This window comes from Falco punctatus (genome assembly GCF_963210335.1).
Source record: "Falco punctatus genome assembly, chromosome: 16".
NCBI classification, from domain to species: domain Eukaryota; kingdom Metazoa; phylum Chordata; class Aves; order Falconiformes; family Falconidae; genus Falco; species Falco punctatus.
Genome location: NC_137596.1, coordinates 5,755,926 through 5,776,198, shown reverse-complemented (window position 1 = coordinate 5,776,198; position 20,273 = coordinate 5,755,926). Strand labels below are relative to the sequence as shown.

Genomic DNA, 20,273 nt, shown 5'->3' with positions numbered 1-20,273 from the left:
AAAGTGAGTTGGGTACGAGCCCCTCGTACCCCCGTGGCTCAACCTTTATGCCCAAACCCAGGTGTATTTACTGTTCCTCTGCCTCTGGGGCTGATGGTAGCTTTCCTGTGTTAGTGCACCAGCGGTGCTGTGAAGCAGTATGGTCTAAAGGAGAAATCCAGATACAGCGGGTTTTTTCATTGCATAGGGAAATGGAAGCATACCGTTCACCCCGGAGGAACAGCAGAATTTGGGCTCATTCTTAAGCACCACCTACCTTTCCGTGAGGTGGGAAGAAGCTGAGATTTGTAGGTTGCGGTTACTTTTCAAGTTGAGCTCCTTCCTGCATTTCCTTTTCCCAGTGGGGATAAAGACTGCAGGGGTTTGCAGCAGCAGCCCAGCTAGTTGCTGTAACGATGAGAAGACAGGTTCTTGCTATCTTCTGCATCTAGAGCTGGGTGAGATGCAATTAAAACTTTGGGTAGGAAGGCAAAAAAAGCTTTGTGACAATCTCTCCTGACAGGCTAATAGCTTAGCTCAGAGCGGTCCAGAGCGCCCTCCCTAATGTTTTGAGAATACTCTTCTGGCCAGTTGCCATCTGCCTGACCAAACTGGGCAATAGTGGGCCATTCTTCCAGCAAAATAGCTGCACTATTCAGAGACAGGCACGAGCATGTCATTTGGGAATCTATTCCCCAAGCGTGGCTGACGGGAGGAGCAGACATGCCCCGGCGTGGTGCGGCGAGAAGAGCGGTACAGCACCGGGTCAGAGCAGCGGCCTGGGGCAGCATCCGTCGCCGGGGGTGGGAGGAGGGGTGTGAGGCTGGACGCAGACTGCAGCATGTATTTCGACGTCAGATGGTGCCTTGCATGGGTGCGCTTCGGGCTTGTCCACACACAGCTCATCTTTTGCTAAGCGAATTTCACCATTAATTGCAGGCACACGGTTATTTGTCTGTCCTTCTTGCCTGTCTTCCCACTGTTCCTTTCTTCTCTCCTCTCTCCCTGGCCCTCCCCATCTTCTCTGACTGTCTGTGAGCCTTCTCCGCTCAGCCCAGTTTCTCTTGTTCTGTGTCAGTCCGTTTCTAACCTGCAGCTACTCCGTCTTTTCTCTCCCCTGCTTCCCATTAGGATCTGTTTCAGGTACTGTCTCTCTCTTTTTTTACCTCTTTCCTCTTCCATTTCCCTCCCATTCAGCACAACCACTCATCCAACCTGTTCTGTCTGCTCCGTCATCCCTGTCTTTCTGTCTGTCTGTCCTCCTTGCTCGCACATTTCTTCCACAAAGTGAAGTTTTGAGTTCTGATCAGCTGGCCCTTACTCAGATTAAATTCCCACTCACCTGCAGTGTGGACCTGGGCCCCAGGCACCTTCTGAAAGTGCCAGGTGCGACTGGCAAGCAATGGCCTATGAATGCTCCCACTAAACTGACAGTTTTCTTTATTTCCAGTCTGGTGCTGCTGGTCATTCTCAATATGATGCTGTTCTACAAACTCTGGATGTTGGAATATACTACGCAGACGCTCACAGCCTGGCAGGGCTTGCGGCTACAGGAAAGGTACTGTAACGCCTGCTTTGTCTTTGCCTCTTCTTGCATGCTTCCTATGGATGTTAAGAGGCTTTCCCAGAACACCAAAGCTCTGGCCTGTCTTGTAGATTCTTTCCTGTTAGTGTAAAAGAGATGAAGCAGGTAGTTAGCTGAAGCTGTAAAGCTATCAGCATTTCCAGATCCAAAACCACTGAGCAGCTGCAGCAGAAGACAGCAAGTTAAGACAACTGCAGCTTCTTCCCAGCATCCCACGTAACCGAGGATGCGTTACGCATAGATGTTTTGCAATCTTGGGCCAAGTTTGTTACCTCCCCTCTTTTGATGGCTAAGCTTCCCTCTGTATGAAAAGCAGTGTCTTAGAAGGAATCCTTTGTACTCAGAGGAGGATTTGGTCCTGAGACACAATCAGCTGTTAGGTAAGTGCTTTGAAGGGTATTGGTCCAGGTATCAGCAAGTTGTTAGCGCGTGGGAGGAATGGAGAAACCACGAGGAGGACACAGGGTGCTGCTTAGTGACCTGAGCATTCCCTGGCAGTACTAGATGGCAAGCAGTGAAGTGTGATTGCAGTTTGACATAAGTTTCTTTAATAACTGGTAGTGTTCTGGTAGGCTTTCTGGACACCCTGTTTCTGTGTGGTGTCCACTCGGTGTGTGCCGAGTTGTGCAGAGCTCCGGGCTGTATGGCACCATTTCTCCATGTTACAGAACGCATGCCAGCAGCCTCCAGCCAGACTGAATTCATTGTTGGGATCAGTCTTTACTGATCCCCCCATCTTGTCTAGGGTCAAAGGCAGCCCTGCCAGTCCGCGTTCCCCAGGTGCGCTCCAGAGCACTTCTCTGTAGATGACATTTACCGCAGTGACCTGACGCCCCGTAGTTGATAGCCAGCGATTCCATGCTTTGAATTCCTTCGGCATTTTTAGGGGACTGCATTTTGTATGTACGTAAGTGCCAGGTATCCTGCCTGAATAGTCTCTGAACAGTCTCTTCTCAGCCTTCAGAGGCTGAGAACTTTCAGAGTCCACTTTACGCAGGTGGTTTTGTCCCCTTTTTGGTTGTACTTTTGCGTGGTCACAGTTGTTCCTTTGCTAAGCTGGGTTTAAATTTAAGCATCCACGTGCTACCGTCGTGGTGAATTTTTTGATTGATTTGTCTCATGTTATAGGCTTTCTCATTTCTCCTCATTAGTGAAGGGAATTACTATTTTCTTCATAATAGCCCTGCTGCTTTCCCATGGATAGATACATTAAGAGATTTTGCCTGCTTTATCTTCCTCTGGCACTCCTGGTATTTATTTGAACCACTACAATATAGTATTTAAGTACAGGCTTTACATGCTGTTTGTATGCTGCTTGTAATGTGCACTGGCATTACATGGGTAGCTCTATTCTACCAATCCTAAGTACGTAGCCTCTCCTCTCAGCCAAGGAAAGCAGTCTTTATTAGTACTAGAGTGTTGACATTAGGATTATCGACCATGGGGAGCAGGTCCATTTTTTTAACTCGTGTTGTTTTTTTAATGTCGTGCTTAATGAACATTTTGGTTTACCTCTAGATCTGGAGCCAGCTGAGCAGGGCAGATGCAAGCACTGACGGTGCTGATGGGGGGATCACCGGGGCTGGGCCAAGGTGAGGATAAATCTGGGTTGAGCAGAGCGGTGCAAGGAGCAGCTGGCAGGGCAGCTGGTCTGCAGCGGCACCCTACTCTGCCCGTTTGCTAAGGTGAGAGAGGAACAAGTTCAACTATTACATTACATAGCCAGGAAGAAAGGAGGAACCCAAGAAGTGAGTTCCAGCTGCAGATGAGCTCTCACTAACACGGGGACTTCCATGAAGGGGGCTTGAAAAGCTTTATGGCAGCCTGAGATGAGGGATTTCAGCTATGTTAGAAAGCAGCAGAGCCTGAAGTAGGAAAGACGACTTAGCTATCTTGGAAACCAGCAGAGCCCCAAGAGGTAAGCAGAAGACAAAGTAGGAAAGATTTTTAGCTGTGTTGGAAGTAGCATGACTTAGCTGTCTTAACGGGGGGCATGCAAAAATAAAGAGCCATACCTCTCCTGAGAAACGGGCAGAGAGGGGGACTGCTGCCCTGCCAACTGCCTTGACTCCGCTCCTTGTCACCGTGCTCCTTGTGTCATTCTGCTCGACTGAGATTTATCCTTGTCTTGGCCCAGCGAAGCTCCGGTTCTCCGCTGGCACCGTCCTGGGGCCTGTCGTATGGCCCTGAGTAGCGGCTCTGGGCAGCCAGTCCTGGTGATCCTGCCTCGAGTGCCTGCATCTGTCCTGATTCTGCCCGACTCGGCAGCCTCCAGCCCTGCTCTGGAGGATTAGTTGGGCCTGAAGGGAGGAGCTCGACAGCTACACTAACCTGCCGTTAAAGAAAGAGACAGTGCTGCCCACTTGTTCTAACAGACAGAGTGATGCAGCATGTCTAGAAAAGCCAAGACACTGCACAGGGCTACCTGTCCCAGAACATGACGTTGCATTGCACTATTCCCCGTCCAGCCGCGGTGCCGTCTCTCAGGACAGACGTCTCCCAGGCAGTGAGAGCACGCTGCCTCCTGTCCTCAGGCTCCCTTCTGGCAAACAGCCCTTCCCTTCCACGCACACTACAACAACTTCTGCAAAAGACACATCTTTGCTATTCATTAATTATTACAGTTAAGACAGAGCAACACTGGTATCCCACGTAGGAAATCAGCAACCACATTTAAATGCACTTTTGCTCAAGAAAACCTGCTCCTCAAGGGTGAAATGATTAGACAGAAGCTGACATGATTTACGTGCTCTCCCAGTCCGCTTTGCTCCCCCCTGACTTCAGTCTCCCTAGATTGACTCTTGCTCATATTCTGCCTGACAGGTTACCCCAGTCTCAGACAGAATGGGCCCAGTTACTAGAATCTCAGCAGAAGTATCATGACTCAGAGCTACAGAAATGGCGTGAGATCATCAAATCCTCCGTGATGCTTCTAGACCAGGTGAGACCGCACGGCCGCGTAGCACTGGGACTAGAGGGCCACTGCGTCTCCCAGCCACCCGCTCGCAGTCCTTCCCAGTTCCGTCGGGTTGTCCGTCAGGTGCGTCACCTCCACTACTGTCTCCCTTGAGATCCATGTTCTGATGTGGTGGGGGGGCAGCAGGTCCCCAGGGCTGGTTGCAGGCTGTCACAAATTCTCGTCACCTCACAGGGTCCACGCACATCAGGGAGAGAATTCTACAGGGGCAAACTCCTTATATTAGCAGCTCTTGTACCAAGTATCTGGCATCCGAGTTTGCAAAGCCAGCCTTTCTTACCTCAGCCCTGCATTCCTGCGTAGCTTGTGTGGATGAAGGGGACGCGCTCTGCGTGGGCCCGTGGTGGCACAAAGCCGGCGGGGTCAGTGTCTGCTCCCGAGAGCTGCCTAGAACATAGTTCATACGTGAAAGCTGCTCTCCTCTGTGCAGAGTGCTGCTTGCCCCTTCTGTTACCTCGGGGAGTGGTCTCTCACGGGCTCCGCTCTTTCCAGTCCCCATTGGCACAGCCCCGCCCTGATGTGCTGCTCCCCAAAACCAGGGGATGATGGTATCGGTACTTTACATGGAAGGAGGGAAGGAAATCCCAAAGCACCCTCACCTCTAGGGTAGCATCACAGTGGAGAAATTTCTTGTCTTGCAGATGAAGGATTCACTAATAAATCTTCAGAATGGCATCGGGTCCCGGGACTTCGGGTCAGATCCAGAGGAGAAACGGAAACGTTTCCACTAACAGGCAGGAATGCAGGAGGCCAGAGGACGGTGTGCAATACGTGTAAATAGGATATATAAATATATATATATAAATATATATATATACAGAATATAAATCTATATATTATATACAGATTTTAAGAGAAAAAAAAAAGCCTACGTATCGAGAGGAAGGATTGACCTCCAACACTGGCTGAAATGGAGCGTCTCGGTGGTAGCGTGGCGTGTGCGTGTGTGGGAGGGCTGTGCTCTCCCGGCACTGTGGTGCGCTTAAGGGCACGCCCGAGCGTGCTCCCCTGGGCCCGTGCACCACTTCTGTAATATTCCTGGCTGTTTGTTTGTTTGTCTGTCTGATTTGTTTTTGTTGTTTCAAAGGAAAGCATCAGAGCGAGTGCCCCCCCCAACCCCTGTGCATGGAGGTCCCTGGTTGGCTGTATTTATCTATACATACAAAGGGGACACTGTCAACTTTCTTACCTTGCTGGCTTCAGGGCAGAGAGGTTTTGGCAATCGCTGTCAATCCCTTACAAAACTATTCTGCATTTGGAGAGGAGGCCTCTGGGAGAATTGCTGTAGGTCTATAGAAAGCAGATCTCACTGGCAGTCACCTCCTATACTTCTTGGAGCAGAAGTCCAATTCGCTGTCGTGCCGGCCAGCCTGGTTCAGAGAGCAAAGCACAGAATGTAAATGGGCTGAAAAGTTCACTCCAAACACTAGTTTGCTGCCTCCTCTTATTGATACTGTGTTAACAGGCAAAGTGATGGTGGGGAGGGGAGTATCTGCCTACAAGGTGCATGGGTGGAGGAGAGCCACGCCACAGAAAGCACACTTCCATTCCCTTTGACAGTGTCCCCTTTTCATCTTCTGTAGTTCTCAGCTTTCTCTGTGCTTGGGCCCCTGCCATTAAGCCATCCCTGTGTTGAAGATCTGCATTGGTGCTGAAAGGGTGACTACCTGTGTGACTTCCCACAACAGGGGGAGTAACCCCAACTTATAAAGAAAACCAAAATTAGTATTTATTTGCAACTGTTCCCACTACCCTTATTAGCAAATTTCTCTCCCGCCCCGGGTCTGCGAGAGCATTTTGCTCGTACCACCCAGCCCTTACCTTGTTTTACAAAGTCTGCGGGAAAGCGTTAGGGAGAAAAAGAACAACCTTTCCGTCATGGGGTATTTACATCTATATAGCAACAAGGCCTCCAAAAGTCCAGGAGAGGCTCGGAAGGGTCAGGGGACCAAAAAAGAGAAAAGGGAGTGTCAGGAGGCGGCAGGATAGATCCGGAGGGTGTGCGTGGTGTGAGGCATCTGCCCGCTGACTCTCCTAAGCTGGATCTCGGAAGCATTTGCTCTGTAAGCGAGTGCGGTGGGGGGGCTGTGTTAGACAGCGTGGATTTGTACTTGTTCTAGGGCTAATTCCAGACTCCCAGTAGCAGCTGAATGAGGGAGAGGGGCAGGGAGACGGCGCTGTGTGGTGTACAGCCACCACCGTGCCTGGCTGGCAGGCAGGGTCCTTGTTTGAATGTTTCATAAATGCTTCTGCATCTTACCTAGCTGTGTAGATCAGGTGATATGTGAGGCCCTCAGTCTCCTTGTTGTTCGACACCAGGATTTTTCCACCTTCCAAATGGCAGGAGGGAGTCAGCTGCATATTCCCCATCTGCAAACGGTGCAGTTCCAGCTCACCCATTGTCTCCAGCTCCAGTGGGTGCTGAAAGAGCAGGGGACATAAGGGTGGGCAACTGGTCTTCTTACCTCTATAGCAGAAACTCTTACTGCACGGCTGGGTGGCAGAGTGGAGTGTAAGGAAAACCCTCACAAGCTCCTGCTTGTGCGTTCCAATTAAGGAAAGGTAACGTATGTAGAAGTAACCCCCCGATTTCTCCCAACCTGCCTACAATTTTCATGACCGAGTGCTGAACACATGTCCCACAGAAGACGACTCACATTTGAAGGAGCACGGATGAAGACAGGGTATCAAAAAGACATTTAAGAGTGTGAAAGCAAGGTACAAGTGGGAAAAGCATGCCTCGGCAACTAGAGAGTAATGTGTATTTATGACTATTTATTTAATTTAATGCTGCTGACTACTTCACTGCTCCCTGACTTTTTTCCAGGGAGGCTGCTGAAATAGCTACTGTACAATGAAACTGAGGTGCTAGTGCCCAGGCAGGGCATTCTGTGGCTCATCTTGGGACAGGAGGGCCCCGACTCCCCACTGTGACTTGCCACACTGGCCATGAGTCTTGTTTCCCCATTACTCACTCCCACAATTACTAAGAACAGAAAAATCCCCCGCTGCCAGTCTTCCCCTTTTCTAGAATTTAATTCCAAGCACCAAGAAAGAAGAGGGAGAGGAAGCCCTGTGCTTGCCTCCTTGCCCATGCTGGAGAAGAAAAAGGCCACATCTTGAGAGAGAAGCCTGGAATGGGGGTGTCTGCCACCAGGCCCGGGAGGGTTTTGTTACATAGACAGACATAACCCACCGAGAGGCAAACTCACTTTTCCCAAGGGGGTTGAAAATAAACGCTAGTGATCAGAGGTTTCTTACCGATTTCACATTCTCTTGCTAGTTATGGAGACAAAAAAAAAATCCGTTCTCTTACCTGTGCATCCTTCTTCCTCTGCAGCATTCTTCCAGACTGCTGTTGCGTTAGGTTCGGGATGTTCCAGCTGACGTGGTTTCCTTGGGCTTGGCCCCAAGAGACAGAATTGCACAAGGTTGGTTAAATTAGTGCAAGGCCACGTAGGGGCAGCTGTAACAAACTCAAGCACTAACATTTGTTCTGCCCGCACATCACCTTAAACTGGGTTTAACATGTTTGATAGATTCCTGACACACAGCTATGTTAAATTTTTCATAAAAGAGCACAAGGGTGATGGTCAGCAACAGAACCTTGTAGGTGCCTGCAGGGCTCTTCAGACCAAGGAAGGTTTCTCTTTGAGGCTTTAGGTTTCTTTTTGCCACTTGGCAGCAAGTCGGGCTTGGAGCTGGATCGGATTCATGATCTTTTATTGCCTCTTCATTTATCACTGTAGTAATAAAAAAAAAAAAGCCCAAGGTCTTTTTCTTAAGGCAAACCCCACAACAGCACTATAGCTGAGGGCTTAAACAAAACCTCGGTGTGTTTTCACCTAGATACCTTCCTCTAGAGAGCCAAGGTGGGAATCGCCTGCTACTGCAGCTGAGTCCCAATAGACAGATTAATTCCTTTTCAGCCACAGACAATTGGGGGCCCGTCAGCTTATGATTACATTTCCTGGAGAAATTAGTAACACTACCTAGAAGCAAGGCCAAGCAACCTGAATAACGTAGCAGGGGGTGGTACTTCTGCCTTCCAGCAGTTAGAGCCCAGCTGGAGTTTGGGCTTCCATAGTCAGGGTTTTGCTGCTTTACTTGCTTGCCTTGCCAGAAATGCCACGTCAGGTGTTTTTACAGCGCCTCGCAGACACGTTTCCCCACCGAGTCTCCCCTCTGACCCTTCAGGTGAGCACAGCTGGGGCCTGAGCTGCGCAACCTGGACAACTACAAAAGCAACATTCTTAAAAAAGCATTTCTCCAGCCCAATGTGCAAGCTAATGGCAACAGCTAGTAGCCTAATTCTTGCCAAGATGCTGCCTGTTGGGAAGAGGGAGAAGGGGTAGAAGGCTCACACAAACCGGGAAGTTGATCTGACCTGTTTATATGGGAGAATAATATACTCACTAATCCTAGCCTGATACAATCTTAGTGCTGATAAATAGACGCCTTTTAATGACTATCTTAAAAGAGCTGTTTGGGTTCCTGAGCTCAGAGTGGATTTCAGACCTGGGTGACCGCTATGCAGTCGTGCATTCATAAAGTAGAGCCCAAACGTATCGAGTGCAGCACCTGTGCGTAAAGTCTGTGAAAGACACAAGACACAGGCTGTGCCAGGTAGTAAGACTGGATCAGAAGCATGTGCCCAAGACGGGCAGTGCAGGGGCTGCACATTCCCCTTGAAGAGAGAAAAGGTACCTGCGGTGGTAGGAATTAGGAGTTAGCTATGAATTAAATAGATAACCATCCTTTTTGGGTGCTGGAGAATTAACTGGTAATCCAAGGCATGCTTCAGTCAGAAAACCTCAATATTAATACTGAGACTGCTGCATAAATATTTCTGGCCCCCTTAAGTCCTTTTGGAGAAAAAAGTCGCATAACTTGGATCTCTGCTACCATCTCTCAGATGCTCTCATCTCTCTTACCGGAGCATGCGAACACCCAGCCACAGCCCCCCTCTGACACCGCACCCTGCCTTCTGCTTCAGAGCTAAAAAAGGGAAACTGAAACGATATGCGGCGCCGTTGTTACAGTACGGCCCTGCGCTGAAAGGGGCAAGGCTGCAAAGCAGGGTGCCCTGCTGCGTTTAGAGCCACGCCACAAAGCCGCCTCTGGAATAATGGTGCCTACGTTGTTGTAACCCCTCTCGGAAAGCGTGGCGTGCGCCAGTGGTGCGCTGAGCAGAGACCCCGTGGGTTCCAGCTCACCTGGGTGTAGATGGGGACAGGCATCCAGCCTCCCTGGCTGCTCGGCACTAAACCAGGTAGCCTACATACATGCTTTTTTCCTACCTTTATACGAGAAGGTAGAAATTTGTTTTCCCAATAGTGGCTGGAGACACTTTTGGCCCAGGTACCTGAAACGAGACCTTTGGGATACAGCCTACAGTCATTTCTGTGCAGGTACAAAGGCAACAAAAGGTGCCTGCTGTACACTGAGGCAGAGTGAAAGATGGTGGCAAACCTCACGTCACGCTTTGGCTTTCTGCACATCGGAAATGCTAACAGAAGGTTTTGGGGAATGCAGCACTTGCGTGGCACGTGGCCTTAATCGCTCTTGCGGTAGCTTTGCCTTGGCAGGTATTCCCATCATCATGCAGTGATCCTAAGGCACCTACATAGAGGCGGCAGACAGGGAGGGCAGCCTGCAGCTCGCACCGCCCAGCACTTGGACAGAGTGGTGGGGATAGTTGCCAGCCCTAGAAAGACCAGCCTCAGGTGCGAGGAGCTGTGAAACAGAGGTTAGTGGCAGACGTTTTGGGGAAGTACATCCCTCCTGGCTCATTAGATGGGTCTCTCCGTGCTATCAGGAGTGGGAAAACACTTGGGACTCCTGTTCCTGTTGGGTTCCTTCACATGGCCACAGCACAAAGCCAGCGTGTGGGTTAATGTCTATGAAAAACCCATCTGTGAAGGCAAGGTCCCGTCTCCAGCCAAGTGCAGGGATGTGGGAAGAGGCTCTGTCCACAGCGTGGCTCAGTTGTAGCGTGGCAAACACGTCAAGTACTCCTCTGCCGCTGGTGCGGAGCTGCTGTGCTCCCGACAGGACCTCACCCCGTGTCCTCGGAGCGTTTCCGTGGCGCGTGCTGAGCTCGCCGCCGAGACCAGGAGTGCTCTGGCAGTGTGCGTCTGCTTCTCCCAGTGAGGACAGAAACAAACCACTTCCTTAGAGGTGGGCCTTTCTGGTTCCACAGCACGTGGAAAAGCAGTCGGTAACAAACATTGTACATCAGCAGCGCCCGGCTCAGGGGAGGCGATTCTGTCCCGTCTGTCCCTGCAGCTCCTGGCAGACCAGCGTGTCCCGTGCTACCTGCTGAGCTCCAGAGAGCTCTTGCCGACGGGATCGCTGCCAGCCTTGCTGCCACTGATGGCTTTCATGGCGCAGTGACCTGAACTCTGGCTTAAGTCTTTTCAGGCACTTTTGGCCCTAGTTAAAATATTTGGCAGGGGCTTGCTTAAAACAGTGCTGGAACCGGAGCCTCCAACCAAAGCACCCGAGGTAAGTGGCTCACAGAACGTTGGCATCACTGTAGGTCCAGGATGCGCCCGTGCCGGCGTTGTGGCCCTCTCCCCCCGCCTGGCATGCTTCGATCTCTGTGCTTCACAGTCTCCACAGCATGAGGCTCTCTGTGCCATAATACCTTTCTTTTTCTAGACGTGCACACCGGCCAAATAATCTCCTCATGTCTTGATCAACTGCCGATTGAGATTATTTCCCGAACTAGCCAGACAGCATGGGCTTGTCTCTGAGCATGGATCCGTGGTGTGCCATGCCCTCCTCTCCCCCATGTCTTGCAGTGCTTGTTAGGGCTTTTCCCTCTCCCCTCACACCTTCGCTGCCGGACAATCATTCCCTGTCATAGGAGGACTGACCTGGTGCTGTCCCTGCTCGCCTTTCCTTGCCGCAGTCTGTATGCTCTTTAAGTGAATGTGTTTTGGTTTGGTTTTTTTTTTTTTGGTTTTGTTTTTTTCAGTAGGGAAAAGAACTTCCTTCTGCTGAAGGAATTAAATTTGCACATGGCTCAGGGAGGTACCTCCTCTGGCCGTTTCTGTTACCTCACTCATTTAGGCCAATTCCATTGCTAACATTCAATGGCCACCTTCCCCAACCCAAACTCCGAGAATAGTTAGGGAATGAAACCAACGTGCAGCTCAGGTTCTAGAGCCATTCGGTCGCGTCTCAGTTTCGGCCCCGTCTGCCCCAGCAGCACTGGGATGTGGGAGAGCAGCTGTTGCAAAGCGGAGGAGCCTGTGCCACACGTGCGCCATTCCCCGTCCGCACGAGCCCACCGCCCCTGTCACAGCGCTTAACAGAGCAGAGACGGAAGCACTAACCTGGCTCTTGGCCCCACGAGGTCAAAGGGAGGGAGAAGCAGCAGAACCGTCGCAGCCACCCGGGAGTGGCATCGTGTGGCTGTGGCACCTCCGAGACGTTGCCATTCTCCTGGCGGTTCAGCTCCCAGCACATGCTCCAGGGCTGGATAAAGCTGCTAAAAACCTGGAGTGTGTTCTCCCCACCTGAGGCCCTGGATCCTGCAACCCCTGTTGCTGTGCGTAACTGCGGATCAACGAGGATCGCCTCGCCTCACGTCAGCAAAGAATGGGAGTGGGTTGTACGATCACCCGTAGGCACATGCTTCCCTTCTGGATCGCACCGCCGGAGCCCAGGAAGCAGGGGGCTGGTGGCCACGGATGCGCCAATGTGAACTCTGGGGTGGGGTGGGGGAGGAACCGTCGTTTTGTTTTAGGAGTTGTCTAACTGTCACAAACTTTGCGCTGTGCGCAAAATGCAGTAAAATGATAATGAAACTTACCTGCTAGAACCTAGGAATTGTCAAGGCTATGCAGCCAAAACTTAATGTAAAGTAGCTAGTACAATGGAAGTACGGTATAAATTAAAAAAGAAAAAAATATCTATCAAAGAAACAGCGCAACTCGTGAGTGTTTCGTTCTTTTTATTATCCTGCCTATTCTAAAGTCTCTTCTGTCATTTTCAAATACAGAGAGTGTCTTTTCAGAGACCAGTCAGGACCATCTCTTCCAGGACACAGCCTGCCTTCAACACCACCTGTGAAAAATCCCAGATCTCTGTCTTTTCTATTTTTTCCTAGGAGATTCTTGAGCAAAATTTACACACCATTTTTCTCCTGCCTAGAACAACACAGGGCAATAGTCAGATCTGTTTGCAGGAACTGGAAAAGTGAAAGATACATCCCAAAAAATGCATCTTGAGAAGATGCGTGTAAGATACTGGAAGGTACAGGACTAGAGGACGGCCCTTCTTTACCACCTGAGGTAGCTCTCAAGAAGTTCTTGGTTTACTCCTTTTCCGACTTCACATTATGACACCAGAGGGTTTATCAATGCTTCACGGGGACTAAGGAGGAGAGTGGAAGTGGGTGAGAGGTTACGTGACCTTACCTACACGTCACCGTGGGCATCAATGCTGTGGTCAGTGATGGAAACTCTGGAGTTACAATCTAGTCCCTCCTCTGTTGCTGTGGGTTTAGAGTTCGGAGTATGCCCCAAACTGCCCTGAGGCCAGGCAGGTTGGCCTAGGGAAAATGAAGACATCCAGCTGGAGCAGAAGAGGAGCTGCTTTTCCCTTTTTAGATAGTAGGTTTGACAGAACTGGTGCCCAGACTACAAGCGTGCTTCGTCTGGAAAATGCCCTCAAGTTGCCAGACTTGGCTCGGCGCTCGAGAGCGAGCCTACTGTGAAGCCCGCATTGTAGTAGTTTACTGAAGTTGACACCCACTCTAAAAAAGGAATTTTGAACAACTGCCAGTTAGAAATCTGGCCTGGGCCCGACTGACTTATTTACAAATGGAGTAATTTCTGTGATTTTAGCAACACATAAAAAGCAGCAGAAAAAAGCAGGGGAAATTCCATAGATGGGCAGCATGCCTTGATTCACAAGCACTTTGTAACTATTTAAAAGCAGTCAGTGTAGCAAAATTTGTCAACTCTTGCAAGCAGTATAGGCTCCATTGCAGCAGGGATGTTAACAGCTATATGCTGTATGAAGAACACAAACCTTCCCCCGGTTTGTCTTAAGGTACAATTCCACCCTGGGCCAATGTTTCTGCCTTTTTTTCCTCCTTGTAATCCTAGCTGTTGAGCTCAGCTGATCTCCACTTGAGGCCAGAAAACAATTTTTATTCTGCTTAATCCACTACAATTGAAAAAGTACGTTTGCATAGGAAACATTGAATTTAAAGCATGATTCCTGTGCAGCAGCGGGTCATTTACGATGAATGCTGACTATTCAAACCACGGACTAATTCTCACAAGAAAAAAATTAGGATTAGCTAGGAAAAAGTACGTGCTTTCTGCCTGTTCCCCTAGGTGGTGCTACACTACAGCATGAGAAGACTATCGCAGCTACAAGGAGGAGTACTACCATGGTACAGAGCTCTCCATCCTTTTCCTGGGAGGGCTGTGCACCCCGTTTGCCTTCCTTGCCTACTCGCACCAGGCTATCTTCCTTTCAGGGGGTTTCCCCAGAAAGAGGTGAACCGCATACCTTGTCCTGCGGGCTCGCCTGTTGTTGTAGAACGTGGCTCCGCAGGTTATTCCTATCACTTGTGTCTCTGCCAGCTTGAGGAGTAAACCTGCTAGGCAAGGCAAACGGAAGGAACTAAGAATTTTGACGCTTACTAAACAGAAGGGGTGGGTATGGGGGATTCTTATACTTACATCGTATGGCCTCCCAAAGTAGGAGTACTTCAGGATCTAGATTCTCAGTTCCCTCCTTCAGAGGCGAGTGTGAACATGGCACAGGGACTGATCCTTCCTACTACGCATTTGCAACAATTCTAATGCGTTACAGTCCTCATCCTACTCTGCCTGTGCACGGGCAGCCCAAGGTCCAGAGCAACTTACCAAGCAACAACTAATTAATTAAATTCTTCCTGCTTTAACATCAGTGAGACTGCTTGGGCTGTAATGTATGGCGGAGCATCACCCTAAGATGACCTCATTCCCAGTCCTGCAGGTCAGAGTGACATGACATACATACCCTTGACCTCTGCAATGGAGAACTAGCATATTCAGCAAATAAAGGTGGTGGTGACAGCAGCTAAGAAATGACACTTAACATTTACAAAGCCATTAAGGTGATGATGGGACTGAAACTTGAGAAGGAGCCGTGCTGCCCACACCCCTGCCCTTTGCTCAGCATGCTTCAAAAGACGAGTCCTTTAGCAAATGGGCAGGCAGCTCAGAATGGAGTCATGAGGCCAGAGTCAAGGCTGTACAGAGTCCAAGGCAAATGGAAGAGAATTTACACTTCCCCGTAATTCCTCCCGACGGCACAGAGCTCCCCCTCAAACCTGGCTGGCATGACGTGGTCCTTCTGTCTTCAGAGCTCCTGCAAGTGAGAGAATTCCTCTTGGAGCGCGAGTCGTTTGACCGTACTGAAGCGAGGACTGCGATATAATTAGTACAATAACTGACAGGATGTGAACAAGACTATCAGAGGCCTAGATTCTGCTCTTTTGTACACAAAGCCCTCCCTAGCAGACACCTCCTGTGGGGACAGTGCCCGTACGTCGTCCCGAGCCCAGCTCCCCATCTACAGGGGACAGTGACTGTTCCCAGCTCCACAGGAACAGGCAAAGGAGGAGTAATTGCGTCATGGCCTGAAAACGAACACGTGTGCTGATTAGGGGACTGAAGTAGTATTACTACACCCACCAACTATATTGCTTCTGAGGTCACTGGGGAAGCTCCAGAGAAGGAGCATGGCCAGACTCCAGGAGTCTCGTTCCATCCACCTTTCCTCCACAGCCCCACGCACGCCGAACCCACTGTGCTGAGGCTGCAAGGTTGGCAAATGCAAGCAGCGATTGACCGTTTCCTCATGGCCTACCTTGGTGCCGTTCGTTCTGCTGACTCCTCTCCTCTACTCCTCCACAGGCACGGCACAGTTCTCCTTGTTTTCCGACGGAATCGCAAGATAGTCTGTCCTGCAGTTGGAGGGAAGGAGGGAAGCATAACCTCAAGTGCTGCAGTGCAAAAACCAGTTCAGGTCCGTTCACCCTTACAGAGACACTAAATGCCTCTAAGTATCTCTAAGGTAACAAATATCACCAGTAGAAGATGCTCGCAGTAGGGAACTCTCCTCCGCGTAGTCAGGAGCAGACACCGAGTCTTCCCTACTGTAAAATCCTACGCATGCAGCTGTCCTACTGCATCCAAAGAGCACCCTGATCCAAGCCAAGTACGTAAAAAGATGGGAACGGGCCAGTATGAAAATGGGAACATCTCTGCTGTGTCAGTTGTGTCTGTGAGTCAGAGCTCTGAGCGCAGCCCTTCCAGGGGAGCAGCTCCGTGCAGTTCAAACCAGGCCACTTGGGCATACCGCGCGCTGTGGCCACGCTCCCTGCCTGGTGCATTGTGCAAGCGCACCATCTCCTTTGGTACTCCTAAACATTGCAATGATTTCAGACACAGCAAACAGCAGCGAGAAACGTGCAGTAGCTAAGTTCAGTCTTCTTGCAGCCTGATCTGGACTGAGACATGCAAAGAAACCTTGCGGAACAGCTAGCATCTCGAGAGATTTCACACTTACGCATTTTCCTGGGCAGCCTCCTCCGCCTTGGAGACTTTCCTGTAGCAATAGACCATTTCTATCAGTAGCCACAAGGTGAGGAAGACCAGCAGAATATACATCATAATTTCAGAGATGACCGAGGTGAAGTCTTCTCCAGCTGGTAAGAAAACAAAATAATCTCAGATCATTTACATGCAGCTCCACTGACACTTTCTACCCTCGTGACATCCTTCCTAACCCACCTTGCCAGAGATACCCAGGTGCCACTACACTGTGAGGGGGCAAAAAAGAGGGAACAGGCGAGGCTGCCAACAGGACATGCCAGCAGCAATCCCACTGCGCGTTTCCAACTGAGTCAAACATGCACAGGCTCGCATGTGCCTTGTGTTCTCTGCCGCCCACACATTCATACAGGCTGCTCACCGTTTGCTCACCGTTAGCCTACCTCGCCTTCACACTGCTTCCTTTGTGTATTCTACTCGCTGGTGTTACCTGACTCTATTGTGCCGCCAGTGATTTGAAAGAGATCAAAACACAGAGATGCTTATGGGGAAGAAGGGAAGGGAAGATGCATCAGAAAAAGATGAGGGCTAAAAGCTCTTGTACCTCTCTGGAGAAAGCAGCAGAATTCCCACTGACTCCTAACAAGCCCGGATTTCAGCTCTGAACTGAGCAAAAACCAAGACAAACAGAAAGGCAGCACTGCAAAGGGAAGGAGGAACTGGGAGAAGGTGGAAGCAAAAGACTGGTATCAAAATGGAGGCTGAGTCGTTCCAAGAGGGAGGGGGTGGAAGCAAGGAAACGGGCGCTGCGGGTACCCTGGCAAAGGCTGGGCTGCAGCAGCCTAGAGCCGCCGGTGAGAAGCCAGCGTTCTGAGCAGAGAAACTGGAAACCCCTGCTCGCTTCTTGTGCCTGCCCAGCTGTTCCCAGCTGTTGCCCCAGCCTGCTGAGCTTATTGTACCTTCCCACACTCGCACACAATGGCTCTGAGCCTAAAAAGAGGCCGCAGCAGGCAAACAAAACGCAGGTCTTTTCTCCTGAACCCTGTGTAGTGTTTGTTGCGGGCAAAGACAGCCACAATTATCTGGTAGCTCAGTCACCGCTCTCCTGCAATGCAATGAAATAAACTACATCCCTGGATGACGACGCCCACGGCGAGTTAAGGCACAACACACTTTCTGCCAATCCTTCATACCCTCCTCCACCACGGTGAGGTGGATCTCTCTGGAGCTTGTGAAGAGAGGCCGGTGAATCTCAAAGTCAAACTCCCGGGTGATGTTACAGGTGTAGATACCAGAATCGTTCAAGGTCACATTTAACACACTGATGGATACATCCTGCATGTCTTTACTCCCATTCCACTGTAACCGACCACTGAAGCGGCTTGGAAATTCATGGTTTGTTTTCCTGTACTCATAGATCTGTGAGGAAATGTGAAAGGGTATTCTGATTAATCACCGACTCATTATCTCCGACAACAACACAGCATATGCAAGGAACATCATCATTGTCCTGAGCTACACACATGTGTGTTCTGGGCTGTGGCTTCCTTGGTAACAGCAGCTATTCGTATTCTATCACCCTTTACCTCAATCATCTCAAGAGTACTTTACACAAAACAGAAAGCCAAATTATCTCCATCACAGAGGTAGAAAAACAAGGCACTGAAAAACTGAGACACGTGGACAATGACACAAAAGATCAGCAATGGAACTAAAAAATAGGATATTGCAAGTCTTTGTGCCTAACCTGCACGTGAGATCATCTTAAGAAGGAACCACAGAATAAACGTGGCAAAGACAAACGGTCATTTTTGGTAAGCCCTGGGATATTCAGGTGAAATGCAAGTGCTGCCAGATAAATATGACAGCGTGAAAATGGTGCATCAGAAGGACAGAGCTGGGGTGGCTTTCACAGACCTAACCTTTTCTAAGTTTCTGGCTGACCACAGTCCCCATCATTAAACTGCCCGCCCCAGCTCAGTTTCATTAGCAGGCTTTGGGTCACTGCAAGGGAATTGTCATTCCTTAGCACGGTCCCTTCAGTTCTCAGACAGCAGGAGAATATTTGTCATCTTGCCTGGCCCTGCTCAACCAGCATGAAACGCTACCACTGACCTAACACTTCATACTCAGATAAAATAGCTAGAAAGAAATGTGTGCACTCTGTTTTACCATTCTTTCTTGAATTCCAGTTGCCCCTCATCTGTACGGTGCCTGTTCTGATTCACTCTGAAAACGAGTTTTAGCTTTTCCTGACAGGGATCCTCCCACAGTCAGGATACCACTGCTTTCTCTGAGGCAAAAAGAGGCAATTCCTCTCCTGCAGATTTATTGGAGCCCAATTTAACCTCCAAAGAACAGCTCTGGGATTCAAAAGTGTCCTAAGAAGGAAGAGGTGGCCAAGGGTACCAGGTGTCGCTCCATACTTCTGTTTCCCTTCTTGATTTCCTCACACACCAGATTTCACGTATTCAAGGAATGGAACCGGACACTTGGCATTCACGTATATACAACCCCAAATGTTTGAACTCGACAACAGATTCTGGTTTTTCCTGCCATGAGTTCCTGCTGTGCCCAAGTGTGGAAATGAGCTAAGCGGGGAAAAGACACTTTAGTTACTGCTTAGAGTTGGTGCTGTGGAAGCTCTGGGTGAAAATGCTGCAAAAATTGTGAAGATCTGCAGCTTAGAGCTGAACTCCAAGCTCGTCTCTCCTCTGTGATACAAAACCAGCCTGCTGGCATTTCTAGGGACTCTGAATGAGAATGTGGCAGAAAGCTTCAGTTCGTATTTGGGTCCCTCTCCTTCCCTGAATACAGCCTTCCTTAGGGATCCTGCCGTAGGACGAACTTACGCTCTCACATAAATACCTTTTGGCTTCTCCCACATGAGTTCACTGGACTGTGCTTCACAGTAAGACCTATGAAAACACGGGCTCAGCTACCAAACATACATACAGGTTCATCTTTTCCACCCTCCGGCCTGTAGAACCATTCCACCACCGTGCTGGCTGTGACCTCTTCCCTCTTCATGCAGGAGATGCAGAGCAGCTTCATGTGCGTTCCCTGGACAGCCTCTGTTTCTGATGGAACTTCAACACAGACTGCAGAACAAAAACCAGCTAGGGAAAAGGAGCAGCAGAGAAGAAGCATAAGACAGAATTAGAGAGACGTCGGTGATCCACATCTTAGCATTTATGATCACATGGTACCTGATGGAAAGTGGAAAGCCATTCGATTCATTACTAGTACTGTCTGACAACAGGTTAAGTCTCAAATCTTACCAAGCTTCCTTTGCTGAGATAGAAATAATTCATAATAATTAACAGAGAACGGTCACTTCATGCAGATTTACCTCTCCTGTACCTGCTTTGCCACAACTTTAGTTTTTTCCATAGTAATTGATGCCACTTTAGAGGCATTGTTCATTCTCTCCCACGCACGCGGAGCATGCTTCTGTTACAGTAGCAGTTGCAGGCTAGTGTGAAAGAAAGGCAGAATCCAAGCACGGAGGACCAGCTCGCTCTTTGTGCTGGGAGGCCTGGATGTTTTAATCTGGCAACGTGCTCAAAACAAGCAGGGAGGCCTGACCGCCCTTCCTGTCTCGAGGTCTCATAAACACTACTGGAACCAAGGGGCTCGGGTGGAGTCAACCTGGCAGCGGGAGGAGTTACTGGTTTTACACGCATTCCTGTTCAAAACGCTTCCAATCTGATCGGTGCCAGTACTGGCAACTCTAAAATACCGCCCGCCCAAACAAGACAAAAATCATTTGTCTGTGAAGCTACAGACTCGCTAAGAAAAGGAATGCTGCAGCACATCTCGGACTAAATCCCTGCCGACGTTTGTGCCCTGGGCTAAACCATACCGGGTTCTGCCTGCCCGAATCTGTCTCTCACTGGACACTGCTGACTTTGCTGGCTGCTCCCTCCTCCCCAGCCCGAGGTACCATTAACCCGCTCGCAGCACTGTAGCATCCCAGGACCTACCCTGGAGACAGCCAGGTTCCAATTCTCCCGTACTACCAGCGCCACGGGTAGCACCAGTTTGCTGGGAGAAATAAGGAAGCAGCTACCAGATCCTGCTTTACTCCGGTTCAGTTAGATACGCGCAGGGAGATACGGCCCACCCAGGGCTGTAGGCAGACGCATGCATCGAACAGAGCTGT

At 49.9% G+C, this 20,273-nt stretch overlaps 3 protein-coding genes across 20 annotated transcripts in view; 1 reads left to right on the top strand and 2 right to left on the bottom strand.

Annotated features, from left to right (window-relative positions):
* The window catches only part of GRAMD1B (GRAM domain containing 1B), a 107,346-nt gene extending 94,863 nt beyond the window's left edge, over positions 1–12,483 (top strand). For all 15 annotated transcript variants that reach the window (XM_080366835.1, XM_080366844.1, XM_080366843.1 and 12 more), the window contains 3 exons: positions 1,430–1,537; positions 4,388–4,505; positions 5,183–12,483. In XM_080366835.1, the coding sequence (XP_080222961.1) occupies positions 1,430–1,537; positions 4,388–4,505; positions 5,183–5,272 (316 nt within the window). In that variant the 3' untranslated portion in view covers positions 5,273–12,483. The remainder of the gene's footprint in view (positions 1–1,429; positions 1,538–4,387; positions 4,506–5,182) is intronic.
* The window catches only part of HSPA8 (heat shock protein family A (Hsp70) member 8), a 240,724-nt gene extending 220,511 nt beyond the window's left edge, over positions 1–20,213 (bottom strand). The window contains exon 1 of the mRNA XM_080366853.1: positions 20,208–20,213. The gene's annotated coding sequence lies outside the window, so the exon portion shown is untranslated. The remainder of the gene's footprint in view (positions 1–20,207) is intronic.
* The window catches only part of SCN3B (sodium voltage-gated channel beta subunit 3), a 72,988-nt gene continuing 54,144 nt past the window's right edge, over positions 1,430–20,273 (bottom strand). The window contains exons 2-9 of one of the 4 annotated variants that reach the window (XM_080366856.1): positions 19,064–19,227; positions 17,302–17,527; positions 16,125–16,263; positions 15,423–15,519; positions 5,731–14,921; positions 5,141–5,268; positions 3,580–3,895; positions 1,430–1,643 (exon numbers count right to left, since the gene is read on the bottom strand). In XM_080366856.1, the coding sequence (XP_080222982.1) occupies positions 15,456–15,519; positions 16,125–16,263; positions 17,302–17,527; positions 19,064–19,227 (593 nt within the window). In that variant the 3' untranslated portion in view covers positions 1,430–1,643; positions 3,580–3,895; positions 5,141–5,268; positions 5,731–14,921; positions 15,423–15,455. Of the gene's footprint in view, positions 1,644–3,579; positions 3,896–5,140; positions 5,269–5,730; positions 14,922–15,422; positions 15,520–16,124; positions 16,264–17,301; positions 17,528–19,063; positions 19,228–20,273 lie in introns of those variants that run through there. The other 3 variants (XM_080366858.1, XM_080366857.1, XM_080366859.1) reach the window with 3 other exon arrangements.